This window comes from Phallusia mammillata, chromosome 4, assembly GCF_965637545.1.
Source record: "Phallusia mammillata chromosome 4, kaPhaMamm4.hap1.1, whole genome shotgun sequence".
Taxonomy (NCBI): Eukaryota; Metazoa; Chordata; class Ascidiacea; order Phlebobranchia; family Ascidiidae; genus Phallusia; species Phallusia mammillata.
In genome coordinates this window covers 2,527,927-2,550,074 of record NC_137255.1, presented here as the reverse complement: position 1 = coordinate 2,550,074, position 22,148 = coordinate 2,527,927, and the positions used below count along the sequence as shown (strand labels likewise).

Sequence of the window (22,148 nt, the reverse complement as noted above, 5' to 3'; positions counted from 1 at the left end):
GACAAAATTAAGGCATGATTTACATTCTGTAATCAATAAACCGGTTCTTAAGGCACAATGTAATAGCTTCCTAATAGCCGGTAAGGCGAGTTCCGTTGTGAAAACGTTATTTATTATGCGGTGTAGTTCACAACGATGAATGAACTAATTTTATGTTTGCACGACAAAACCTAACTGCGTATAAACCCAGCGTCAAGTTTTTTTATGTTTTTTTAGTGGTTTTGAATATATATTGGCATAGCCGTCCATAAAAGGGTGCAAAAGTCAATGCCATTGCGCAAATTTGTATTTAAGCATGTGTGGTGGTGTCTCCCTTTTGCTATTTGACTTCTAAGTAGACGTTTTTGTTTAGTAGGAAACAAGTTAAGTTTAGCAAACATTTTAAGCTGCTAGGTTGTACATTTGCAGGCTTAGTGAACACACTGGCGGCAAGTTAGTAAAATAAGAACGTATGATGCGGCCTACAATAACAAAAAGGTTGTGCGCTTCTGACATAACAATTGCTTTCAAATAAGAAAATGGATTCTGTAATATACGAGTTTGGGTTTTAGAAAATTGCAGCTATCTAACAGAGTACCCATTGCAGTTCAGCTTGCATAGGCAAATCCACCTGTTTTCGAATCCAGCACCTGTTTTTACACAATCACTGTGTTCGACAATTAGCAAACAAGCCTTTGTTGCATTACAGCGATTCGTGACGCTTGCCTAAACTTGGAATGCTGAACTATTTGCGAACGTCAAAGGGCTATTGTTACGTCATGTGCAAACAAGGGCGTATCTCCGTAACCAGGTCTTGCTTGATGAGTGAAAGCAATGGGCTTTTTTACAAGGCAGCAAAGGTTGAACGTGGTTTTCCTGCAGATGTTTTTTAGCCTTTGCAGCAGTTGTTTTGTGTCGAAATAAGAGTTTGTTTGATTTGTGTTTTGAGTCAGTTTTAGTTAGTTTCAAAGATAGTTTTTGCAATTTTTTTTTTTATTTTTGTGTGAAAAAATATTCTTGGCTCAACGTACTTTAACGTATCGTAAAATAGTGTGTGAACTAAAATGTCTTGGGCCTCGTTTTGGTGTAAACATTTTTGTGGGGCAGCATCCCGTATTTTCCGTGTAACGCTGGTTTGTTTTTAACCGTTTGGTCAAGAAAGAGTGCTTAAAACTTATTTAAATTTACACACATGTTAGTTATCATCCAAATTTGATCCTCCTAAAGTTTGACCCCAAATGACGCAGTGGTTCACCCACAGGCCCTCAAAACGTGAATTTTTCAAACGGCTGTATTGACTAAAGTACATCTTCCAGGAGTTTCATAATTCAAGTCATACAGTCATTTATTGCGACAAGGTACGTAGGCGAGCCAGTAACGACGTTTTCTTAGCAGCTGACAACGGCTTAAGGCTTTTGTTTGCGCTTTAAAAGCCTTTGTTAATGTCCAACACGACTGAAAAGGTAGAGATAGTGATTTATTGTGATTCTGTTCAGGATAAAAGCCAGATTGTGGAACAGATAACCCTGACTGTTGGTTTAGCATGAGTATTGATTTATATAGTGTTTACTTTTGTATTGATACTGTGGCAAATGTTTTAATAAGCATATGTAGTATTGTTACAGCCTGTCTATTTTAGGGTCCTTTTCCACATAATTCTACGATTATAATATCAGCTTTTAACGAAACTTAGACGGGAAGTTTCAAAGTTTTACTACCAAGAAAGGGTCTACTATTGTTTAAAATGTGGTTCAGTAAACATCGGTTAATCCGGACCCGTTTGGACCAAAAAACCTGTCCAGATTAGGCGAAGATCCGGATTAACTGATGTCGATTAGTTTACAGTCCTACCACATTACAAATCATTTGTACCTCAAGTTTTGTTCCGAATTAAGCAAAGATCCGGATTAACCAAGGTTTACTGCATTTGTAAAGTTGTCTGAAAGATAGGTAGCGTGGAAATAGGAATCCAATAATGAGTAAAACTTTTGTGCTTTAGATATTGAAATTACGTTGTAAAAATAGGGAACCGACTGTAAAATGCGATATAAGCAAACAGTATTTTAATACTAGGCAAGAACGGACACGCCCGTACTTGAAATTGCATTTCTCAATTTTACGAGCTTTATAGGGGGAAATTAGATTGTAAAAATAGTCTTCTATCTTTGTAACGGTTAACAATAGAAATTGTGGAAAAGTGACGTTTTTAGCAGTAGATATTGTGTTTTGATTTGTTGGATTTAGCGTTTTTATCAAACAGATGTATTTAATAGAATTTTAGTTGGGGAACGAGCCGATTAGACCAGTGCAGCACCTTTTTTGCTAATCATGGGCATTTTTTTCCTTTAAAAACACGGGTGTCTCCATTGAAACTAAAGAAAATCTAACAGCTGGGCCTGTATACTACAGTGAAAAAAATATGTGCCTTTTTGGACAAAAAGGTTTCTTTACACCAGTTTCAGTAGCCTAAAATAAAAATAAAAGAGTTTTTGTCAGTCCTCTGGCGCCAGTGCATGCATTTTAATATACTTGTGTGTAACCACATATACTTCAATTTAATAGTTGTTCACCTCTACGTTTAACCTTTTAATACGCGACATATTTTATTCAGTTTCCAATACGACTTGATACAGTTTTCAAGGTTTTTACTTGATGTATTTTACCCCCATTGTATTTACTCACAAAAGAGCAACACAAAAAACAACACTTCGGTTAAAAGCACTAGTGCATTGCGAGTTAGCCAAGCATTGAAACAACATAATGCCACAAAAACTGGGCTATTTCTGTCTCCCCTTAACTTGCAAAGGTTAATTTTGTTAGCGTGTACTTCACCGTCAGTGGTGCAAAACGCTCTCTAAACCACACACCAACAGCGAAAATCATCATGCTTCTTGACTTTTAGTATGTTGTGTTTATGTGAAAAGTTGAAAGAGCATTGCAGAAGAATTTGTAGACCTTAGAACTAAATGATGTAAATTGATAAAAAAATAGGCATTGCAAAATTTTTTGGTGATTTTAGCATTGGAGCATAGGATGTTTTTGACATTTACTTTGCACGGTTAGGGTTTGTGCCGTAAAAAGAGTTTTCAGCGCATCGCAAATTAAAATGTCATGCTGTGTTTGTAATTGAACTTGTAAAGCGACAGGATATTAAACATTTCACCAAGGGGCTAGATCAGAAAATTAATTAATTTCGTTTTTTTGAAAACGTTTGTGTACTTTATAAATAGGATATGTCCCTCTAATAGTAGGCAAGTTAACGTCAGTAAGTCAAACGGTTTCAGTAAGTGATAATAAATAAGTAAATGCTTCTGACTCAAAATTAGAATCGAGATATATATTTCAACTATACAAGCATCGTCAGTCTCTAAAAACTGCAAACAACGAAGGTTAAATAAGAGCAGAGCAAATGTATTGTGCATGGGCAAAGGCAAAAAATACCTGGTTTTGATTTAAAAACATTTGCTTCTTTATTATTTGTGAAATTTACCAAAAAATTGACGTTTCCACTTGAAAGGAAAAATATGCATTTTTGCCATTTCGCTGAAATTTTAAACAAATGCTCTTTTTTATCATAATTGATTTGTGTTTGACTTCCAAAATGTGTTTTGAAGTAGAAATTAGTTAACTTGCATTGCTGACATATGGCTCTTTCTAAAATGTAATAGAACAGGGTTTACAGTTAAAACAGGACCACGGTTGGTCTTTATATCAGTTTAGGAAGCGTTTAAACAGGGTTTAGTGCATCAATACTTTTCTACAACTATTCAAACCGAAGTAGTAAGTCGGGCCGGGTTCGGGCTTAGGTTTGTTCAAAAAAACGGGCTGGATTCGGGTCTGACTTTACACTCTGTGTCAGTTTTTTGTTGAAAATTTGAACTAGGTAATCAGCTAAGTGCTGGACCTGACCTAATGTCAAACAGCTTTAAAAAGGCTTTGTTCAAGACCAATTGTCTAGTTTGTTTGTTTTCTTGGTCTTTCCTAAGGCTTCAATGTATAGGCATGTCAATCACACTTTCGGGCCTTAACGGGGCCTATAAGACCTATAAGATCTCATCAGTGCAGCTGGTGACGAGAGATCGGCCGCATTGGCTATAGTGCAGCTAATATAGTAAGCTTTGCTTTTTTGTTCATAGCCTGTCACCAATAGTTATGCAAACGCCACAACCATAAACCATGTCTGAATTTAAGCCTCTGCTCGGAGAAAAAACCTTGCAATTGTCTTTTGTCAACGAAACGACCTCAAATCAGGCCACAGAAATCGTACCATTGAAAAAACCACAGCTACGGCGTACCTCTAGCGCTGGCGCAAAAGACCGCATCAAATACCGGCCAAAATCAATGTCAATGATCTCTCGAACGCTATTGGCTGATGACTTGTCCATTCAGAGCAAAGCATCGGGTCAAACCAGCCAATGGGTGGACGCCAATGTTACCATGAGGTCAAATTCAGTCACTTCGTTGAACAAGACTCGTCCGTTGAGTGCTTTGCAGATGAACAAACAATTCAACAGTACTTCTAATGTTGTGATTATTGAGAATAATGATGTGGGCCAAAAGGTGGAAAGAAAATCACTGAAAAGACAATCCGTCGTGACAGACGGCTCTTCAGAAGTTTCCTCTGTCCAATCAGAAACAGTTTCCAATCAATCACAGCAAAAAACAATTTCAAATCAAAGCTCTTCTTATTCCGACCAGTCAGAAGGCATTAAAGTCACGTCCGTCCGCCAATCAGAAGCGAGCGCGCCTCTTCTTGACCAATCAGACCAATTTACGCATGTCAAGGTCAAATTCGAGCCGATCAAGGTCAAATCGGACCAGAAAAGCTCACTCGAACAATCACAAACGAGTTCCATTTCTTCCCATTCAGATGTGTCGTCATCCTCGGGTCACCGAGCTATGACGTCACCATCGTCGGAAGTGGGGTCCGAAAACCAGGACCCACTAATGTGCCCTATTACCCCTGGGCGCGAGACGACGATTGAAATCAACAAGGGGAAGTCGGGACTTGGAGTGAGCATTGTGGGAGGATCGGACAGTTTGTTGGTGAGGTTTCGTACAGTTTTGGAAATTTTATCTTTATGCGCAAAACCTTACAATTATGTCTCATAGTACAAAAACTTGTTACTTTAGGTAGAGCTACTAAAACAAGAACTCACAGACAGGTTTGCTAAATACTTCAAATGCAATTTGTTTAAATGCTGACTGTTTATCAACAAGTTAAACAATCTAAAACCCAGTTCTTTGTGTTAAATTAAGTCCCTAACCCTATTCCAGTCTCACTATCTCACTAATTTAAATAACTGTGCTTTTTACGCCATTTGTTGGTATTTAACGATACTTTTCTGGTGTGAGTTCTTGTGTTAGTAGCTCTACCGTTACTTTATCTCAATTTACACAACGTTCAAAACACAGAACAGTAGGATTTTTGGCTCAAGTCATTTTGCAGCCATAACTCTTAGTGTGCGAACTCTTAGTGTGCGAAAGTTTTTTATCTCCCAAAGTGGGCAATAGTGCATATGCTTTGCAAGGTCATTTTTATAGACAAGTATGACTTACTAAGCCCACGGTTGTTATCCAAATATCACGAAAAATGTTGTTGTATTTTGTCGAAAATTGTTTCGTAGTTAACAACGTGCACCTTTACAATTAGAAAATTAAGAAACAGTTTTCAAAAAATGGCTGCTAAAAAAACACTTTTCTTCAATATATATTTTGCAAACAAAATGGCCGGGTGTGTTAAAAACCTAAAATGTACTGGTAGTTTTAAAATTCAATGTCGAACACGTTTCTAAATATTGTTCTAACCGCTTGGCTGACTTGCTTGACATTTCATGTTTTATTCTGGGTGTCTTAGGGCGTTACCACTTTTCACCCTTCAAAATTACCCAAAACCCTCAAGGCGGAAGCTTCTAGCAATTGTTTATGTCAACGCAGGGGTAGGCAACCTTTTGTGCGCTGCGTGCTGAGTTTTTAGGGCTATTTCATTATTACAAACTAGAAACATGCAAGGAGTACCAACAAGCTACTGGAACATGAACCAGCAAATCGTTTAGTGTGCTATAACCAATTACCTTGTGTGATTTCCACATTATATATTCTTGCTTTTACCTGTTTATTTATGAAACAGTCTATTCACTAGATATGAGTTATTGCTGCCAGGCATAGTATCAAGTTTGAAGAGCTCTTCTGGCAAATGTAATTGCAAAGTCTATTCACCGGTCTTTTGCATAATTTACCGCTCGAGATTTGAACCGCCAACCCTAAAACCTTTGTTCTCTTTACAGAACTCTATTCTTGTGCACACAGTGTACGATGAAGGGGCAGCGGCAAAGGACGGACGGTTGTGGCCAGGTGACAGGATATTATTCGTAAATACACATGATCTGCGTCACGCTACGCACGATCAAGCTATAGAAGTGTTGAGGAACACACCAGGAAAGGTGCGGCTTACTGTTCATCGTGATGAAAACAGGTGAAAATTGAAGTTTTTTGGGGTGTGTTTTGGTGTATTTGTGAGGGTATATTCAACACTGGGATTAGCTCTAAAGCGTTTATGGAAAATCAGTGTTTCAAAAAAACTTTTCATATCGTTTTCGGTGTGTTTTAATAATGAAACCAGTGTTTTTGAGAAAAAAATTATGTCACCACTTAACAGTTTGTTGTTTTAAAATGTAACTTTAATGAAAAAATAATGGGTTTACATACTGGGACGAGTTTATCGAATACGAATTTCAAGAAGTAGTCAATAATACGAAAATATATAACCAAGTTAGTTGTTTTTCGTTTAAAGGGGATATTTTCAACATTTTCAACATTCTCTGAGGGGATATAATTCAAAATCTTAAAATATGTGTAGTTCTCCTGGCTGAAACCAATGCTAAAACATTAGCACGGCATCCTGATTGATTGATTAAAATATGTGCAACAAACTGGCTTTACCAGCATTTTAATTTAATCTGCTACCATTTTACCAACCATTTTTTTGGTTGAACATTTCCTAAATTTATCATAAAAATACAATTCCATTTTTTTACCATCACACTGCCATTTTACCAACCATTTATTGGTTGCACATTTCCTACGAATATATCATAAGAATACAGACCCATTTATTTTAACCATTATACTACTATTTGACCCACCATTTATTGGTTAAACATTTCCTTTCAGATTTTTTTTTAATTGTTGTTGTATTGTCTTGATGTTTTCCAGGTCAAAACGGTTTCTTAAGTGGCAGCGAAAGTTTAGATTACCAAACCTTGCTTATTGGTGAAATACAATACGCTTGCATGATATGTAGAGCATGTGTATAAAATACCTCCAATTTTTCCTTGCTATTAATAACCTGTTAACAACTAAAACTTTAAAAAATTAGAAATTATGAACTATTACTTAAACTCTGCTATATTCACTTAATTGTAGAACTGACTTTTGCATGTTGTCCATTGCTAAAGAAAACAACAACAAAATTTGCTTTAAATTGCGAAATTTTAAAAGAAAAAGTTGTTTTGAACAGTCCTAATATTTACAAAGAACCTAGAAAGCCTTTCGGTTTAGCCACGAGATAATCATTACCCTTTTTGAAAATCATTAAATATCCAGTATTTTTAATTTCTGTAATATTTTATCTGCTCAACTAATTAAATAATTTATAGTCATCATGAAATTATAGTTGTATTGAAAAACTTGCATAGAATACGGTCATAAAATAAGCAATCATGCACTCTAAAATCAATTGCCATCCACAATTGCATGTTTTTCTGTAGATTTTATTTGTAAGTTAGTTCAATTTTATGATAGCAGTTATTTCATATTGGTAGCAAATTGATTTGCACTGCTGAAAAAGTTTTCGTCTTTTAACATTTTAAAACAAGTCATATACAACTTGTGTTTTAACAATATGATAGAATAAAGATAATTCTGTTTGACAAATACCTAATGCAACTAGGGATAGGCATTTAAAATCGTTTTCTATTCTACACTAGTAAATTAGAATCTAGAATACAGAATCTTATTTCGTGGTTTTTGCACTTCTTTCCAGACACTTAAAACACTTTACTTAAAAGCGCATTAAACGTGTTACCAATGATAACCATTTTTTATTTAACAATTAACCAAAAAGCATGGGTACATCGGCTAATATAAATTGTCCATCCCTAAATACAACTTTAACGTAGAAAAAAAACAATTTTGAGCAAAAAAATAAAAAAAATCCGACATTGTATTTTCGGGTTTTGAACCCATGACCCTTTGACTTGTTCATCTCTATTTTACTTTACAACAGGGAGGCTGTTAACAGTGAGAATGACAGCGATTTATACGATGTGTATGATGTCCATCTCACGAAAAAAGGGGGAAGAGGTCTTGGCCTTAGCATCGTCGGCCGACGGTAATTAGACCAAATTTATTACGCCCAACTTACGTGATCTAGAACATTTTTTTCTCCGCATACTTGCCATAGAATATTGCTACTTTTTGGATAGGTCATAATATACCAGGCCCATTACAGGCGTTATTCTGAATCAAACTGGTCTCCCAAGCATTCCCATAAGGCAAGGCACAGTCTAGGACAGGGGTTCCCAACCTGTGGTACGCGAAGGCTTTTCAGGTGGTACGCGAGTAGCTTCCGCTTTTTTCACGTAAACCTGAATTTACAACTTTATATTTTGTTTATCTGGTTTTGTTTTTCAAAAAAATCTCCAAGGTTCTTCTTATTGTTACGTAACTATTCCTGTTGTTTCGTATCATTACGATCTTCAAAATATAGGTTATGTCAATTGTCAACAAGAAGCACAGTTGCTTTGAAACGCCGTAGAATGCTGTGAGACAGTGGGCATTAATTATATGTCATATGATTGCCCTTGATAGATATCATCTACTATTTTATAGCTTAAGCTACAAATAGCGTTGAATAATGCTAGTGTTATAAGCTAAAATAGATCAGGATAAAATGTTCAATAACGGTTACGTATAAAGAGGTAGTTTATGCTTCGTAGTAATGCATAGGAATGTGAGCAGGTATTTTCCGTCACGATGATCATCAAGTCAAAAATTTGAAACCGACTATAGGTGCGCCCGGAAATGACTTTTGATGCGCTGCCAGTTTACACCGCGCATCGACCAATTGGTGGACAGTAAACAAAAATATCATTAAATTTCGTTGTGGTGCTTCAGTGTTATTTTAGTAGGCCAATATTCTTCTTCTGAATACAATATGATTCGATCAAATTAGTTGTTCTGCAAGAAGTGGTACGCGTGACAGTACAGAGCGTCCAAGTGGTACGAGATCGTAAAAAGGTTGGGAACCCCTGGTCTAGGATAATCAAACCTGCGGTGGGATTCGAACCCACGGTTGGGATAAGTGAGACTTCTCTGTATCTGAAGGGGACACATATTGTTTTCGTATATTTTTTTCGGTCTATCGCCGGTTTGTTCCACCCGTTTGTTTAAGAATGAGTGCTGCAAACTTTTGTTTAAATTTACGCTTATAACAGTTAGTTATCTAAACCTGATCCTCCCAAAGTTTCACCCCATATGACCCAGTGGTTTACCCACAAGCCCCCAAAATGTAACTGGTTTTGGTGACAAATAAGTTCTATAAACACTTCTAGCTTTTTCATACTCACCAGCTTTTTAAAATCAATCTTTAAGACATATGATGAAAGTAAAAAACAACAATATTTTACTAGACGTAGTTTAGGAATTACTTAGCCACAGTGTCAAGTAATTATCTACCAGTCTTACTTACAAAACATGCAAAAATCCCCAAAAAACAAGCCTCTTTAGTGATTCACTGCTAATCACTTTACCTCCTGTTGTAGAAACGGTGCTGGAGTTTTTGTGTCAAACCTTGTCCACGGAGGGGCAGCAGAGAGGGAGGGAACAATGCGTAAGGGTGATCAGATTCTAGCTGTAAATGGAGTCGATCTCAGAATGGCTGGTCAAGACGTCGCTGCACAATTACTCAAAGTAAGATTTAAAGTTTGTTCATAAGCTGCTGGATATTATGTGAACCTAGTATAGCTCTTTAGATAAATGTGTTTTGCGTACAGACGTTCCGTAGTATTTTTAACTAGTGTTTTTTTGGGTCTTAGATATATTTGCCAATAAACTATATTTGGTAAAAACACCCGTATTTTCTAGAGCCTTATATGTCAGCCATGATTGAAATGTTGCGAAATTTGTGAAATGTAAACATTTTATTAGTTACAAAGGCTCGTTTTTTAAGAAACCGTGGCTCGCCCATGATTAAAATGTCTCCAAATTTGTAAAATGTAAACATTTAGTAGAAAATGAATATCAAAATACATTTTAGTGTTTAAATGGCAAGAAATTTCAAAAGTGCACAACCCCCAAAAACAATTTCAATAGACCTTAGCAATCAAGATAAATAACGTTTCCTCAGATATGTTAAATCCAAAGTTATACCAAATGCTATAATGCTTAAAAATTGAAGGTGCAACTATCTTTATTTATTGTATAGAACTCACACGGTGCAGTTGACATCAAAGTTGGTCGGTTAAAAGCTGGAATTCCTGAAGATTTAATCTCTCTCCCAAAATCCGCATACATGGGTGGTTCCACTGATGAAAACAGTCAACCTAAAATCACCAGCAAAGAGAGAGAAGAACATCAAATGCGATTTGTCGAAATTGATAAGGTATAATATGATCGGGATTTACCTAAACTGATACAATTTAAACATGATTTTCATCAGGACGAATGATATATATTTGCCATGATTTTCATGTGAGCCTTTTATGACATTTTTTATATTAGTGAATTCGTGACAGCGTTTCATACAGATGATCATTTCCGTGATAGCGTTTTCTGAAAGCTAGATCACGTGGTCTTTAATGATTTCCATGGTGGGGTTTCACTAAAATTTTCATCACCAATATCCTCCTGATTTTTATGACAGTATTTCACTAATTTCTGGATTTCGTCATGTGAAGTTTTATGATAACGTTTCATAAATTCTGAATCACGACTTGTTCGTGATTTCATGATACCTTTCACTAAGTTATGGATTTCATAATGTGATATTTCATGAAACCGAGTCACTAATTATCAATCTTGTTATGTTTGTGATTTCAATCGTACGCTAGTAATCACACTAAATATTTTAATTATAGCTTTGCATTAACACCTTGATTGTTGCATATTTATGACGGTTAACGCTTTATTTATTACATCACAGTCGCCAACTCAACCCCTGGGCATTAGTATTGCCGGCGGCGTCGGATCTCCTTTAGGGGATGTACCTATTTTTGTGGCAATGGTTCAAGACAACGGGGCAGCTGCAAAGAAACTGAACGTAAGTGGATTTTGTGGTTGAAACTTTAGTTAGCTGTGTTGGAAAAACTGCTATTTGTGATCAATTCAAAATTGGTTTGCATTACTACTGTAACTTTTGCGGTAAGTTACACTTTTGGTCGAACTGGCGATCCCCTACTACGAAGCTCACATGTGCAGCATACAAGGCAGACAACAGTGCTTGTAATTCAGCTTTCGGCGGCTTCACCACTGAGCCTGTGTAGTTCAGTTGGTAGAGCGCAAGTCCCGAAAAAACTCCAGTCGTGGGTGCGAATCCCACCGCAGGCTAGATTTTTCTAGTCTGTGTCTTGCCATATAGGAACGCTTAGGAGACGGGCTGACTCGCCATAACGTCCTCAATGGGCCTGGAGCAGTGGTGGGATTCAGTTTTTTTGTCAGCTGGTTCTATCACAAAAGTCAGATTTTTCAGCCGGTTTTGTTACAAAAGTCCTGAATCCCACCACTGACCTGGAGTACTATGATTTACCTTTAAGCGAGAGATAAGTTTATCAGTGACTGGAAGCCCTTACTACTTTTAGCTTTGCGTTGGTATTGGCCAACAAAACTTTGTTCTACGCAGGTTGGCGACAAAATTCTGAGCATTAACGGACAAAGTACGGACCACAAATCACACGATGAAGTTGTCGTAATGCTGAAGGGTTCTGAGGACGCCATTGTGCTCATGCAGGTAGAATGTATATTTTAGTGATTTTCAAACGCGCTCTCAAGGCCGCATGCGACTCCCAACAACTTACTTGCGGCTCTCACCAGACCTCAGAATACCACCAAAGATTATTATTTTAGCTTTTAAGGAAATAATCTTTAGTGATTTTCTCAGGTTGCGTGTTTTGTGGCTCCTTACACACTTAAAAAACTAGCATTTGGCCCCACAATAAAACAGTTTGAGAACCACTGAACTAGTTGAAATAAACAACTGTTACTGCAAACTATAGCACTAATTAAATAACTAGAAAACTGATTTTGCTTTTTTATTTTACAATTACCAAAACTAGTTTTTCCTACCGGAGCATTTGGCCAAATTATATACATTCTGTTCATTTTTAGCGTCCCCAATCGCTCAGTAATTGCCCAGCACCCCTTAACTAAGTGTAAACTCACTTAAAGGTGTAACCACTTTAAACAACACGTCTTATTATACTACTGAGTGCTACCTAAAAAAAAACTAAATTTTACAGCGACTCCTATCAACTGAAAAATAAATAACTTGTAAATCTAAAACCTTTTTCGTTAAATATAGACCAAACTGTACTTTATAAAAGAATTTGGTCAACTTTTTGTGCAAATGTGAAGCTTATTATTGATCTAGGGCAGGGATGGCGAACCACTGACCCGCGGGTCACAAAGTGACCCACCACGTGAAGTCCAGTGACCCACTTGTAGTTTTAAAAATTTATACTAATTACTATAGGTAGGGTTACCAGACTTTCAAGATTAAAAAGCAACACAACAGTTAACTTTAAGCCATTTGCCAGATTGTCTATTGTCTTAAAATACAGATTGTTGAGTCAATTGTGAGGCAACAGATATGTTTATTTAAACGTACAACTTGAAACGATTTGTTGTAACTTTGTTGACGCAGTTCGGTTCCACATATTCATGCGAATCCTTGTTTTCACGCATGAATTTCATACAACCAAGTGTCAGATATGACTGCTGCGTGTATTAAACTGAAAACTACCTAGGATTACAAGACTTGCAGAAAAGATGCAACAACAAGCATCTTAGCATTGACATACGACAAAATCTGTGACCCACTTTGTTTTCTTTCCGAATTTTGATGTCATGTTTGACCCATTCAACTAAAAAGGTTCGCCATCCCTGACCTAGAGTAACCCCTATGATTCATATCCTGTTTGACCTCCAGTTACCTTTGTTGAACTTTGCAGGTTCAGGCAGGCGGTGAACCAATCAAGAGATTGTCAGATTACCTTACGCAAGCTGCAAGCGCCGCTAATGCAATGGTGAAAAGTCCCATCGAAGATATACAGACCAGGTTGGTTGGGAGTTTGTCATTGGTTAAACCGCCGAAAGTCGAATCACAAGCACCGTTGCCTTGTATGCTGCACATATCAGCTTCGTAGTAGGGGACCGCCAGTTTGACCATTGATCAGCTAAGATGAACATAAATTCGCAACTAGGATCAGCCCTGAAGCGTCCGTGCAGACCAGCGATCACGGCATACTCATTTACAAATCATAGAACGCCCGGTTCATTGAAAGCGTTTAAATATCTTTTTGTGAGTGAGGTATCACTCTTGGACCTTCACATAAGTAAATCAAAGCAGCCGTTTGCTCATGTGGTAACCCAATCCAAATTGTACTTTGTGTTACTAATGATATGATAATTTTCAGCAGCAACAAGGAGATAGACATAGAGCTAATGCGAGGTGCTGATGGATTAGGATTCACAATAGTTGGAGGTTACGGTTCACCACATGGAAATCTTCCAATATTCGTCAAATCCGTGGCAGCAGTTGGCGCTGCAGCGGTCGACGGCAGGTTGAAAAGAGGGGACAAAATCGTTTCAGTGAACGGTAATTTCCAGCAATGTTTCAATTTGAAAGCTTAATATGGCAAAAAACTTCAATTTTTTCTGTTTTCTGACCACATGCGAGGCGTATAAGCACACGCTTAAAAATGTGAAGCTTTTTGTAATGTTATTGCATAATATATATTTGTTGTTTAAATGTAACATACCTAAGCCTGTCTGTATTTCACAAGTAAAACAAACTTTTGACATAAAATACAAATAGGAAGACTTTTTGTGCGGTTAAATTGTGCCTTCAAAGAAAACAAAACTTCTATTCTACAGAGTTCTACAGTAACTCTAATTTTATTTAATTTTTTTGATTTTGTGTTTACAGGTGAACAATTAGAAGGTTACACACATGAAGAGGCCGCCGAAGCATTAAAGCGACGTAGTAACCATATTATTTTACGCATAGTCCCTGCGGAAAGATAAAACGTACATATGGGACCCGTATCTTGCATTTGCTGGGCTATTATTGTTGAGCAGTAGATCATGTTGTCATATTTTAGTATTTCTCAGGTTTTCCTATTGCAGCAAATGTAAAATGAAAATCTGTTAAGATGAATGCCAAAAACTGTATTGCAGTGCCATTAACTGAAAATGTTCTTGGCTGGGGTGTTTTACTGTACGAATTGTGACATAATTTTAACACTACAAATAACACCATTTTTTAAAAACATGTCCATTTTGGTGGTAGTTTGGGTGCTATGGTTGACTGTTTTGTTGAATTCGTTTGTACAGTTTTGTTTTTGTCAGAATATCGTCTCACAAAAATACTAATATTTTTTAACCTTCGTTCCGCCAATTAATTTCTATTATCATGTAAATGCAGTGAATAAAAACAATCCCAATATATTGTACTTCTGTCTGTTTTTTTTGCCAAGCCTGATAAAATACAGAAATTGATTGAGTTTTTGGAATTCCCCTAATATCGAGGCTGGTACTTTTAGGCAAACTGCCATTGTTTACTTTAAGGTACCATAACAAGCTAAGGATAACATCATCCAAAACAACGGTTTATTTCATGTCAATTAAAGTTAATAGTTACTTTGTTACACTATATTTTAAACATTTGGACAATTGTATAAGGTTTTAAACTACTTGCAATATGTTTTCAACAAATAACAACTTAAGAAACAATTCCAGTTTTTAAAAATCCTAACCACAAACAAATCAGCATAGTGTAAAACATGACGTTTCGACAGCAACTTGTGTTATTTTCAAATGAATGTAAATCCAATAATAAAGCATGTAAAAGCAGTAAAAAGGTGAGAACAAGCGCGAGTGACAGGCAAAAAACGTGCAGATAAACTTTTTAAGATCAGTAATTCTTTTCATAATGTGCAATCGTACCTTAAAGGTTTAATAGACGTGGTCATCGGTTTATTATTGTCAACAACAGATCAATTTCAAAGCATGAAATCGACCATTTTTGACTGGACTTGGACTTAACAATTACAGTAAATTTGATTAGGCCAAATCTGCCAAAATGAGTGACGATTCAGACTCTTCAGAAGCGAAAAAATTTGTAGGACAATCAACTTTATCGGCCCGAGTTAGCCGAAAAGAAAGAGAAATCAGTCCAAGACGAATTTGTGCATATTTTCTGAGCGAATTTTTTTACGTAAGTTTCTGCTAAATAAGGGATGTTATGTGTAAGTTTGTATTCTTAAGTGATTGTCTGTTTCAGCTGATTGAGTTTATAACTGGCGTTGCTGCCTACCGATGTGGCTTTTACAAATATCATGAAGGTTATTATGGGCGATTTTTGGTAAGTTAACTTTCAGTTTTTAGAAGTTTGGGATTGATTTAGCAAGTTTTAAAGTAGTCTCTCACTTTTAGACTGTTTAATGATGTTATTTTAGTACTTATAACACTACTGGAAGTCCAGTCTGCAGAGTGTGGCAGCTGCACACGTGATTATTTTTTGAAAAAAAAATTTTGCATGCCAACATTTGGGATTTGCACACGAAAATTTTGCACCAAAGGCATTTGAATGGGCTGTCTTGACCTCTTTTTGGTCTTGCACTCGAACTTATGGGTCATGCACGTGCACATGCGGGACATGTAGGTCCTGCACGCACGAGATCTTGTTGGGAACTGCCATGTTCTGCAGACTGGCTGGAAGTTGACTTTTTTTTCTTTATTTCTTTTGTCTTAATGTAGCGTTCACTTGCAAAAGTGTCACACTTTTTGATGACATAAAAGTTTGTTTAGGCAGGTACAGCTTTCATAAACAAAATTTTTCTTCATAATACACAAAATTTGTTGATTCTAGGTTTCAGAAATTAATTGCACCATTTAAGGCCCCGGGCTACGTTAAACACATTTGCTAACATCTGGTATATGTATGAAAGTTTTCAACCCTGTTCAACCGGTTTAAGTCATTGAAATTTACGCAGTACTTTGCATGGTTCGACCAATTGTGTTTTAACCCGATATTTGTATATTTTTTGTCTCATAATAACTTTATTGTGTTTAACATTAATACACCAATTGTGCCCTCCACTATTTAAAATTCCACAGTTAATTTTTGGCTCGGTAGTTGTCCTAAATAAAATTTAACAAACAGAACCACTACAAATGAATGTTTTTAGGCATTTCTTATGAAGATGGAAAAACCAGAGGGGGCTGAATACTATGTATCAGTAAGTGTTTTGCCCAATTACATTGAAACAAAGAGATACATAACTTGTTTTTGTTACAGCTTAACTTATGGCCTTTGCTATGGAGCTTTCCAACACTGTTGTTAAACTACTATGTCGACTCATATGGCAACTGGGACTTGATTTCCCTGTTTATAAACATAGTGAGTTAAAAATATTGCTTATATTTTAATGTCGTATGTGGTTGGGTGTATTTTTAAAAATCTGAATGTGATTGTAGAACTATTTAGTGATATACTGTAAGAAAACCTAATTTTGTGTTATTCCAGGTTATGCTTTCATACTTCTACATGCTTTGCTTGTCAATTTTTTCATTCCTTTTGGCGGCACTTCAAAAATTCTTCGAAAAATGTGTTGTACAACAAAAATTTCCGGTAGGTATCAGTACTTTTCAAAGCAATGCACCATAAAAAATTTACAGTTTATCATTTTATCACTTTTCCAGAAATCAGCTTTGCATAAGAAAGTAAAAAAAATAAAAAAGAGACTTTGCAAGAGGTGTTGCTCAAAACCTCAAAATAAGAGGTATGTAAATTTTTTAAGTGCAGTTTAATAGACCAGTGGTTCCCAACCTTTGGTTAGCAATGGACACTTTTTTATAAATTTAGTCGGCTTACAGACCCAGTATAAGGATAACCTTAAACTCTCCAAAGAAAATAGCAAATTATTGGTCTTCACAGACCCTTGGCACCACTGATCGCTTGGGGGTTGGTTAACCCCAAATTGGGAGTCACTATGTTAGCTACACTAGTATCTGGTCAAATGTGGGGCAAAAACAACAGTTGAATTTTTTTGTAATGCTGCTATTTAAATTACTTAATAAACTTTTTATGTGTGTTTAGTACTGTAACCCAAGTTCAATACTCCCTACTTCCCTCTAATGGCGTTATTGAACCAGAAGAAGATGTGTTTACGAAGAAAATGGTGGAAACTTTTGTTGCAGTTTCTGACGACAAAAACAATCTTCCCGCTGTTATTGAAACCACTTTGCCTGTCAAAGAATAAGTGCATACTGTTGTATAAGGTGTTACATATATTTTTGCTAGCAATTGTGAGATGTTTGAAAGCTAATTATGACAAAAACTCTGTTTCAAGCACTCTATTTCCAAAATAACATTGCTTCCTTATTGCCTAATATCTTAAATATTTTTATCTACTACTTACTGCATTCTCTTCCAGTTTCAATTTTGCAAAAAGTTCATTTTTAATGAGTACATTGTGTGTTGAATTTGTTATAACATTGTCTTCTTTATTTTCTTTTTATCTCCTAAATTCGTTCTACTAAACTTATGTGTTTGTTTTGTCTTTATCTTTCTTAAACTATTACTTTTTGCCAAACTTTTTAATGTCTCTTTACATTTAATGGTTTGTTTCAAATTTTCAATGCTTTTGAGGGGTATTTTCTTTTCTATTAATTTCAACTGACTCAGAATTTGAATTTGCCTAAACCTATGACTTAAAAGCAACGTTGCTTAGGTTTCTTGCTTGTAGAAACGATGAGGTTAAGGTGGGATTAGAACCAATAACCTTGTGATTACAAGACTTATCTACTAAAAAAAGTGCTAATAAGTTTTGTTTTATCGTTACTAACCTTACTATGCTGTGTTTATTGTCACATATTTTTGTTTAATTGCTGTTTTTGAAATGTTTTTAACCGATGTGGTCAAAAATCGTGTCAGGTTTTTCGCGCTGTTGTAAAAAGGTGGTTAGTTTACCACCTATTAGCGGATGCAAACTAAAAAAAATGTCAAAAAAACTGCTTAAGGCAAAATCCCGCAGGCGTTTTCAGTTCCACTTTTAGGTGACACAGCTTGTATAATCGCCAGGTCGTTTTGTTGTGTTTAAAAATAGCTGATTTGCAGCAGAGAAAAGGGCAGGTTTTTCTAGGAACTTGTATATATTTAACAGTTGCGTGTTAGTTGTTCATGCACCAGCGTCACATGAGCTTCTGAACACAGACTAGTCAACGATGAGCACAAAGTTACAGAACATATACCTTATCTTGTGTTAGTTATTGTACAGTTAGCCACCTTAAAAAACGAACAAAAATATCCCATAAACATTTCCAGGGCATTATGCACTTGATGACTGCAATTTTTGAGGGTTTTTTCCCACAAATACAAATCATTTAATTTGTTATACACTTACTTCTACACTCTTGTTTTGACATTCTTACTAAGTCACCTATCAAATAAATGTCATTGAAACCGAGAAGTCTTGACGCCATATTATAGACCTATCGTGACTTAAGTTGTTTGCCATAGGACCCAATTTGTCGTAAAAGGTTTGCGATCGTTTACAGAAGTATTTGAGGTGAGTGTAACAAAGTCAGTGCAAAAAGGCTAAAGTAACACTTCTGTTGCTTATTGTTGAAACGTTGCATTAATTTTTCATGCAAGAGTTTATTTTTTCTTTGTTTGGGTCAAGCCAGGAACGTGCATGCTAGGAACTGAAAATAGAACTGTAAGTTTTGGCATTTCTCTTGCCATTACAGTTGCTGTTAGTGCAGTTTATTTTCCTTGGGCTCTTGAGACATACAGTTAAAGGCTTGCTAAACAGAAAGCATCTGATGTCTAATTATTATCCAGTACCGTACAGCCTGGCTCCTAATGGGCAAAGACAAACAGCTACAAGTGGAAAAGAGCCTTACAAGGTAGGTATAGTTTTGTTGTATCCGTTAATGCAAAGTTAACTTGCTTTCAAATTTCAGTTGGTCGCTGATATAACTGCTGGTCATCCAGGGGCATCTGCCTTTCAAGGGAATCCGCGATATGTGTTTCCTTTGGGGTCTTCAGCACCAGTACAGCCTAACGTATCAATTGGTATTAACTGTCCACAAAATCAGGCATACAAAAACGCAAGCGCACCACCTCTACCACCACAGTATGTAGATTTACAAAAAGAGAAGTACAAACCACACGCAGAACAGATACCGTACGGTTTTCAGCCCCAAACTGGATTTTCACAGCAATCCAATAATCTTTATGGAAACTTGCAACCAAATGGGTCGCAAGCTTTTCAGTCAAAACCGCCTGAACAACCTGAAGCGGCTTTTCTTCGGATGCAAATGGAAATGGAGAAGGAAACTGAGCAAATGCTAGGAATGATGATGCAAAATCAAAAACGTGATCACGAAAACTTTATGTCTTACATGCTGGAAATGCAGCGAAAGGACAATATGGAAACACAACAGTGTTGGCAACTGCTACAGCAGTCAACAATGCAATCGTATAATCTAATGCAGCCTATTTTTTCGCAACCAAATTTCCAATTCGGCAACCCAACTCCAATGCAGTCCTTCAGTCCCCAACAAAGGTCTGCGCCACAGCAATTTTTAAACTTGGCCGGACAGGCATCATCTCATTTGGAAACAGTTGGAGAAGTGGCCGGTCTTTTGGGAAATTTGGGCTCATTTGGTCTGTAAAAAGCAAGTACCCCCTTTAGTACTGTACAGCTCTTGCGTTATTTTGTAAATATTCAAAAGTACAGTCACGTTAATTTTTCGTATTGCAGAGAATAGGGTTTAAAAAAAAACTTTTCTATTTGTGGTACTGAAAACTATACCTAAAAAACGATTTTTACAAAATTTGTCTGTAAATAACATGTGTTTTGTAAAAATAAAGTACACACTGTATTTGCATTTTTTATGATTTTTATAGTTAATGTTTGTCGCGCTTCAGCTCACAGCGGTAGTTGATTAAGTTGCGAAAGGCAGAGTTAACTTAATTCTTGATTGCAATGTTTGTTTTTGTTTTACCTCAATGCTGTTTGGTACTGGAGAGGATTGGTAGACAGCTGTGGTTCCTATACGTACATTTACAGCAAGAAATACTTGTCAGTTTGGTCTTTTTAACAGGTAAAATAGTTTACTGTTTTAGGGCAGTGTAATGTCAAAAGCTATGTAAACATTTAGAAAACCTGAACCAGGTGTAAATAACACTTTTTTTTTTGCCGCGATACCTATGTTTGTAAATAGAACCTGTTAATATTAGCTTTGTGTACTTAAAGATTAACATTATAGAGCCTATAGCCTATACCGTAAATTCTGTTGTGTTATTGGATCTACGTATTAAGCGTCAAAGAACAATGTGACATGTGTATACTACACTTTAGTTTAAAGGCGCTTAAATGTTAGTGTTGCCAAATACTTATGCCGGTTTGCATGTATTTTACAATGACGCTTTATCGCTACCCTGGCGTTACGTCTTCGTCAAGTCATTTTCCACAGGGTGTCAGTAATTCACAATGAGTTTACTTTCTTAGCTTTTCGGAAGGCTTAAAAGTTAAACAGGAAACCTTCACATTGCTGAGTTAAAGCAAATGAGGTCTGAAAAATATATGGACAATTTACCTAATGCGTATTTTGATTTGACGGAAAAATACAAAAGTTTCGGGTAAAGATGTTGTATAAAGTCTACGTATTTGTTTTGTATGCGTTTGACAAGACACGTTTTTGCGATAGTTTATTTACCATAAGAAAGAGCGGTGTCTAGCTTGAAAATCTTGCATTGGAAAACCTTGGTTTGGTAGCCTATATATAAAAAAAAATACCGACACATGGTAATAAAACCGTTTTATTAGACGACATTTTTTCACAGTTCTAATTGAGGTATTTTTCATCGCTTTTACTTTTAAAACGAGTCGAAATCGTGAAACAAATGGTTAGTTTGAAAAATTCTTTGTTACCAAAATAAATCATTCTTTCAGACTTTATTGGCATTACTCCTACAAGAGTGTGAACAAGGCACTCTGACGTAACCTATGTGTTCGTTGCCAAAAACCACAGCTGAACACGTGGTAACCTGTTTCAATGGAGCGATTTGAAACGACCCAAGCCAAGTCTGCACCAATAGGAAGTTTAAGAAATTTTTGCCAACATTTTGGGATGAGAGCTAAGAGTTATGCGATTTTCAACAACATATACTCAGTGGTGGGATTCAAACTTTTTGTAAGTCGGTTCTGTCACAAAAGTCATATTTTTTAGCCGGTTCTGTCACAAAAAGTCCATTGACAGTAACCAGTAATGCTAACCGGTTCGCGGATCTTATAAAATTTCGTGAGATTGTTCTATAGCACCGGCGCGAACCGGCTGAATCCCATCACTGCATATACTGATTGGAAACCGATCATTACATTTTCCAAGTTTATAAATTTATCAAAGGGCCCAATTTTGTAAATTTAATTCTACTGGTTAATGGTCTTTTATACAATTTATTTACACCTAAAATATTTATGACTTGTAAATCGTGTATATATAAAAATATCGTAACAAAAAAGGCTTTAATGTATTGCCAGCATGTCCTCAATAGGGGCAAAATCAGCAAGGTTTTTGAGTCAACTTTTTGCTGGGACTGGCCCATTATTTCGCATTACATAATTTCGCACCCCTGCTCGCAAAGGAGCCTCTTGTTGCCATAGCGACCGGTAGCGATGGTGCCAAGTTGAAAATGTCACCTTCATCGCTCCACCGTGAGAAAATCCACAACGTCCAAGTCACGATTGCTCGAATATTGGGTCGTCATGCCAACCAATTACTATGTCATCTCAAACCGCAACGAGTCAAGGCCAAGTTTGGGCGACAAATTTTTGCCAAATTAAGTACGTTTGCCAAAAATTCTAAAATTATCGTTTTAA

General features: G+C 36.4%; 2 protein-coding genes across 7 annotated transcripts in view; both read left to right on the top strand.

Annotated features, from left to right (window-relative positions):
• Nucleotides 1–14,708, top strand: part of LOC145225431 (multiple PDZ domain protein-like) — a 47,441-nt gene extending 32,733 nt beyond the window's left edge. For all 4 annotated transcript variants that reach the window (XM_080092122.1, XM_080092125.1, XM_080092124.1 and 1 more), the window contains 10 exons: nucleotides 4,850–5,025; nucleotides 6,267–6,454; nucleotides 8,267–8,371; nucleotides 9,804–9,951; nucleotides 10,466–10,642; nucleotides 11,183–11,299; nucleotides 11,879–11,986; nucleotides 13,206–13,312; nucleotides 13,671–13,852; nucleotides 14,183–14,708. In XM_080092122.1, coding sequence (XP_079948248.1) covers nucleotides 4,850–5,025; nucleotides 6,267–6,454; nucleotides 8,267–8,371; nucleotides 9,804–9,951; nucleotides 10,466–10,642; nucleotides 11,183–11,299; nucleotides 11,879–11,986; nucleotides 13,206–13,312; nucleotides 13,671–13,852; nucleotides 14,183–14,280 — 1,406 coding nt within the window. In that variant the 3' untranslated portion in view covers nucleotides 14,281–14,708. The remainder of the gene's footprint in view (nucleotides 1–4,849; nucleotides 5,026–6,266; nucleotides 6,455–8,266; nucleotides 8,372–9,803; nucleotides 9,952–10,465; nucleotides 10,643–11,182; nucleotides 11,300–11,878; nucleotides 11,987–13,205; nucleotides 13,313–13,670; nucleotides 13,853–14,182) is intronic.
• Nucleotides 14,709–15,216: 508 nt separating this feature from the next.
• On the top strand, nucleotides 15,217–20,148 carry LOC145224849 (uncharacterized). Of its 3 annotated transcripts, XM_080091447.1 has the most exons (8): nucleotides 15,220–15,472; nucleotides 15,539–15,619; nucleotides 16,446–16,496; nucleotides 16,556–16,657; nucleotides 16,784–16,888; nucleotides 16,960–17,039; nucleotides 17,357–19,167; nucleotides 19,225–20,148. In XM_080091447.1, the coding sequence occupies exons 1-7, from the start codon at nucleotides 15,338–15,340 to the stop codon at nucleotides 17,517–17,519; spliced, it is 717 nt and encodes a 238-aa protein (XP_079947573.1). In that variant the 5' UTR covers nucleotides 15,220–15,337; the 3' UTR covers nucleotides 17,520–19,167; nucleotides 19,225–20,148. The 3 variants fall into 3 exon arrangements, with proteins under 3 accessions (XP_079947574.1, XP_079947573.1, XP_079947572.1); XM_080091448.1 differs by lacking the exon at nucleotides 16,556–16,657 and having other exon boundaries at nucleotides 15,217–15,472; XM_080091446.1 differs by lacking the exons at nucleotides 15,220–15,472; nucleotides 15,539–15,619; nucleotides 16,446–16,496; ... (1 more) ...; nucleotides 16,784–16,888; nucleotides 16,960–17,039 and having other exon boundaries at nucleotides 18,346–19,167.
• The last annotated feature ends 2,000 nt before the right edge of the window (nucleotides 20,149–22,148 follow it).

Bases quoted from the DNA above. Each gene is read 5' to 3' on its own strand.
- LOC145224849 (XM_080091446.1), top strand. From the start codon at position 19,084: ATGTCTAATTATTATCCAGTACCGTACAGCCTGGCTCCTAATGGGCAA. The intron at 19,168-19,224 runs GTAGGTATAGTT...TTCAAATTTCAG, and splicing joins GTGGAAAAGAGCCTTACAAG to TTGGTCGCTGATATAACTGC.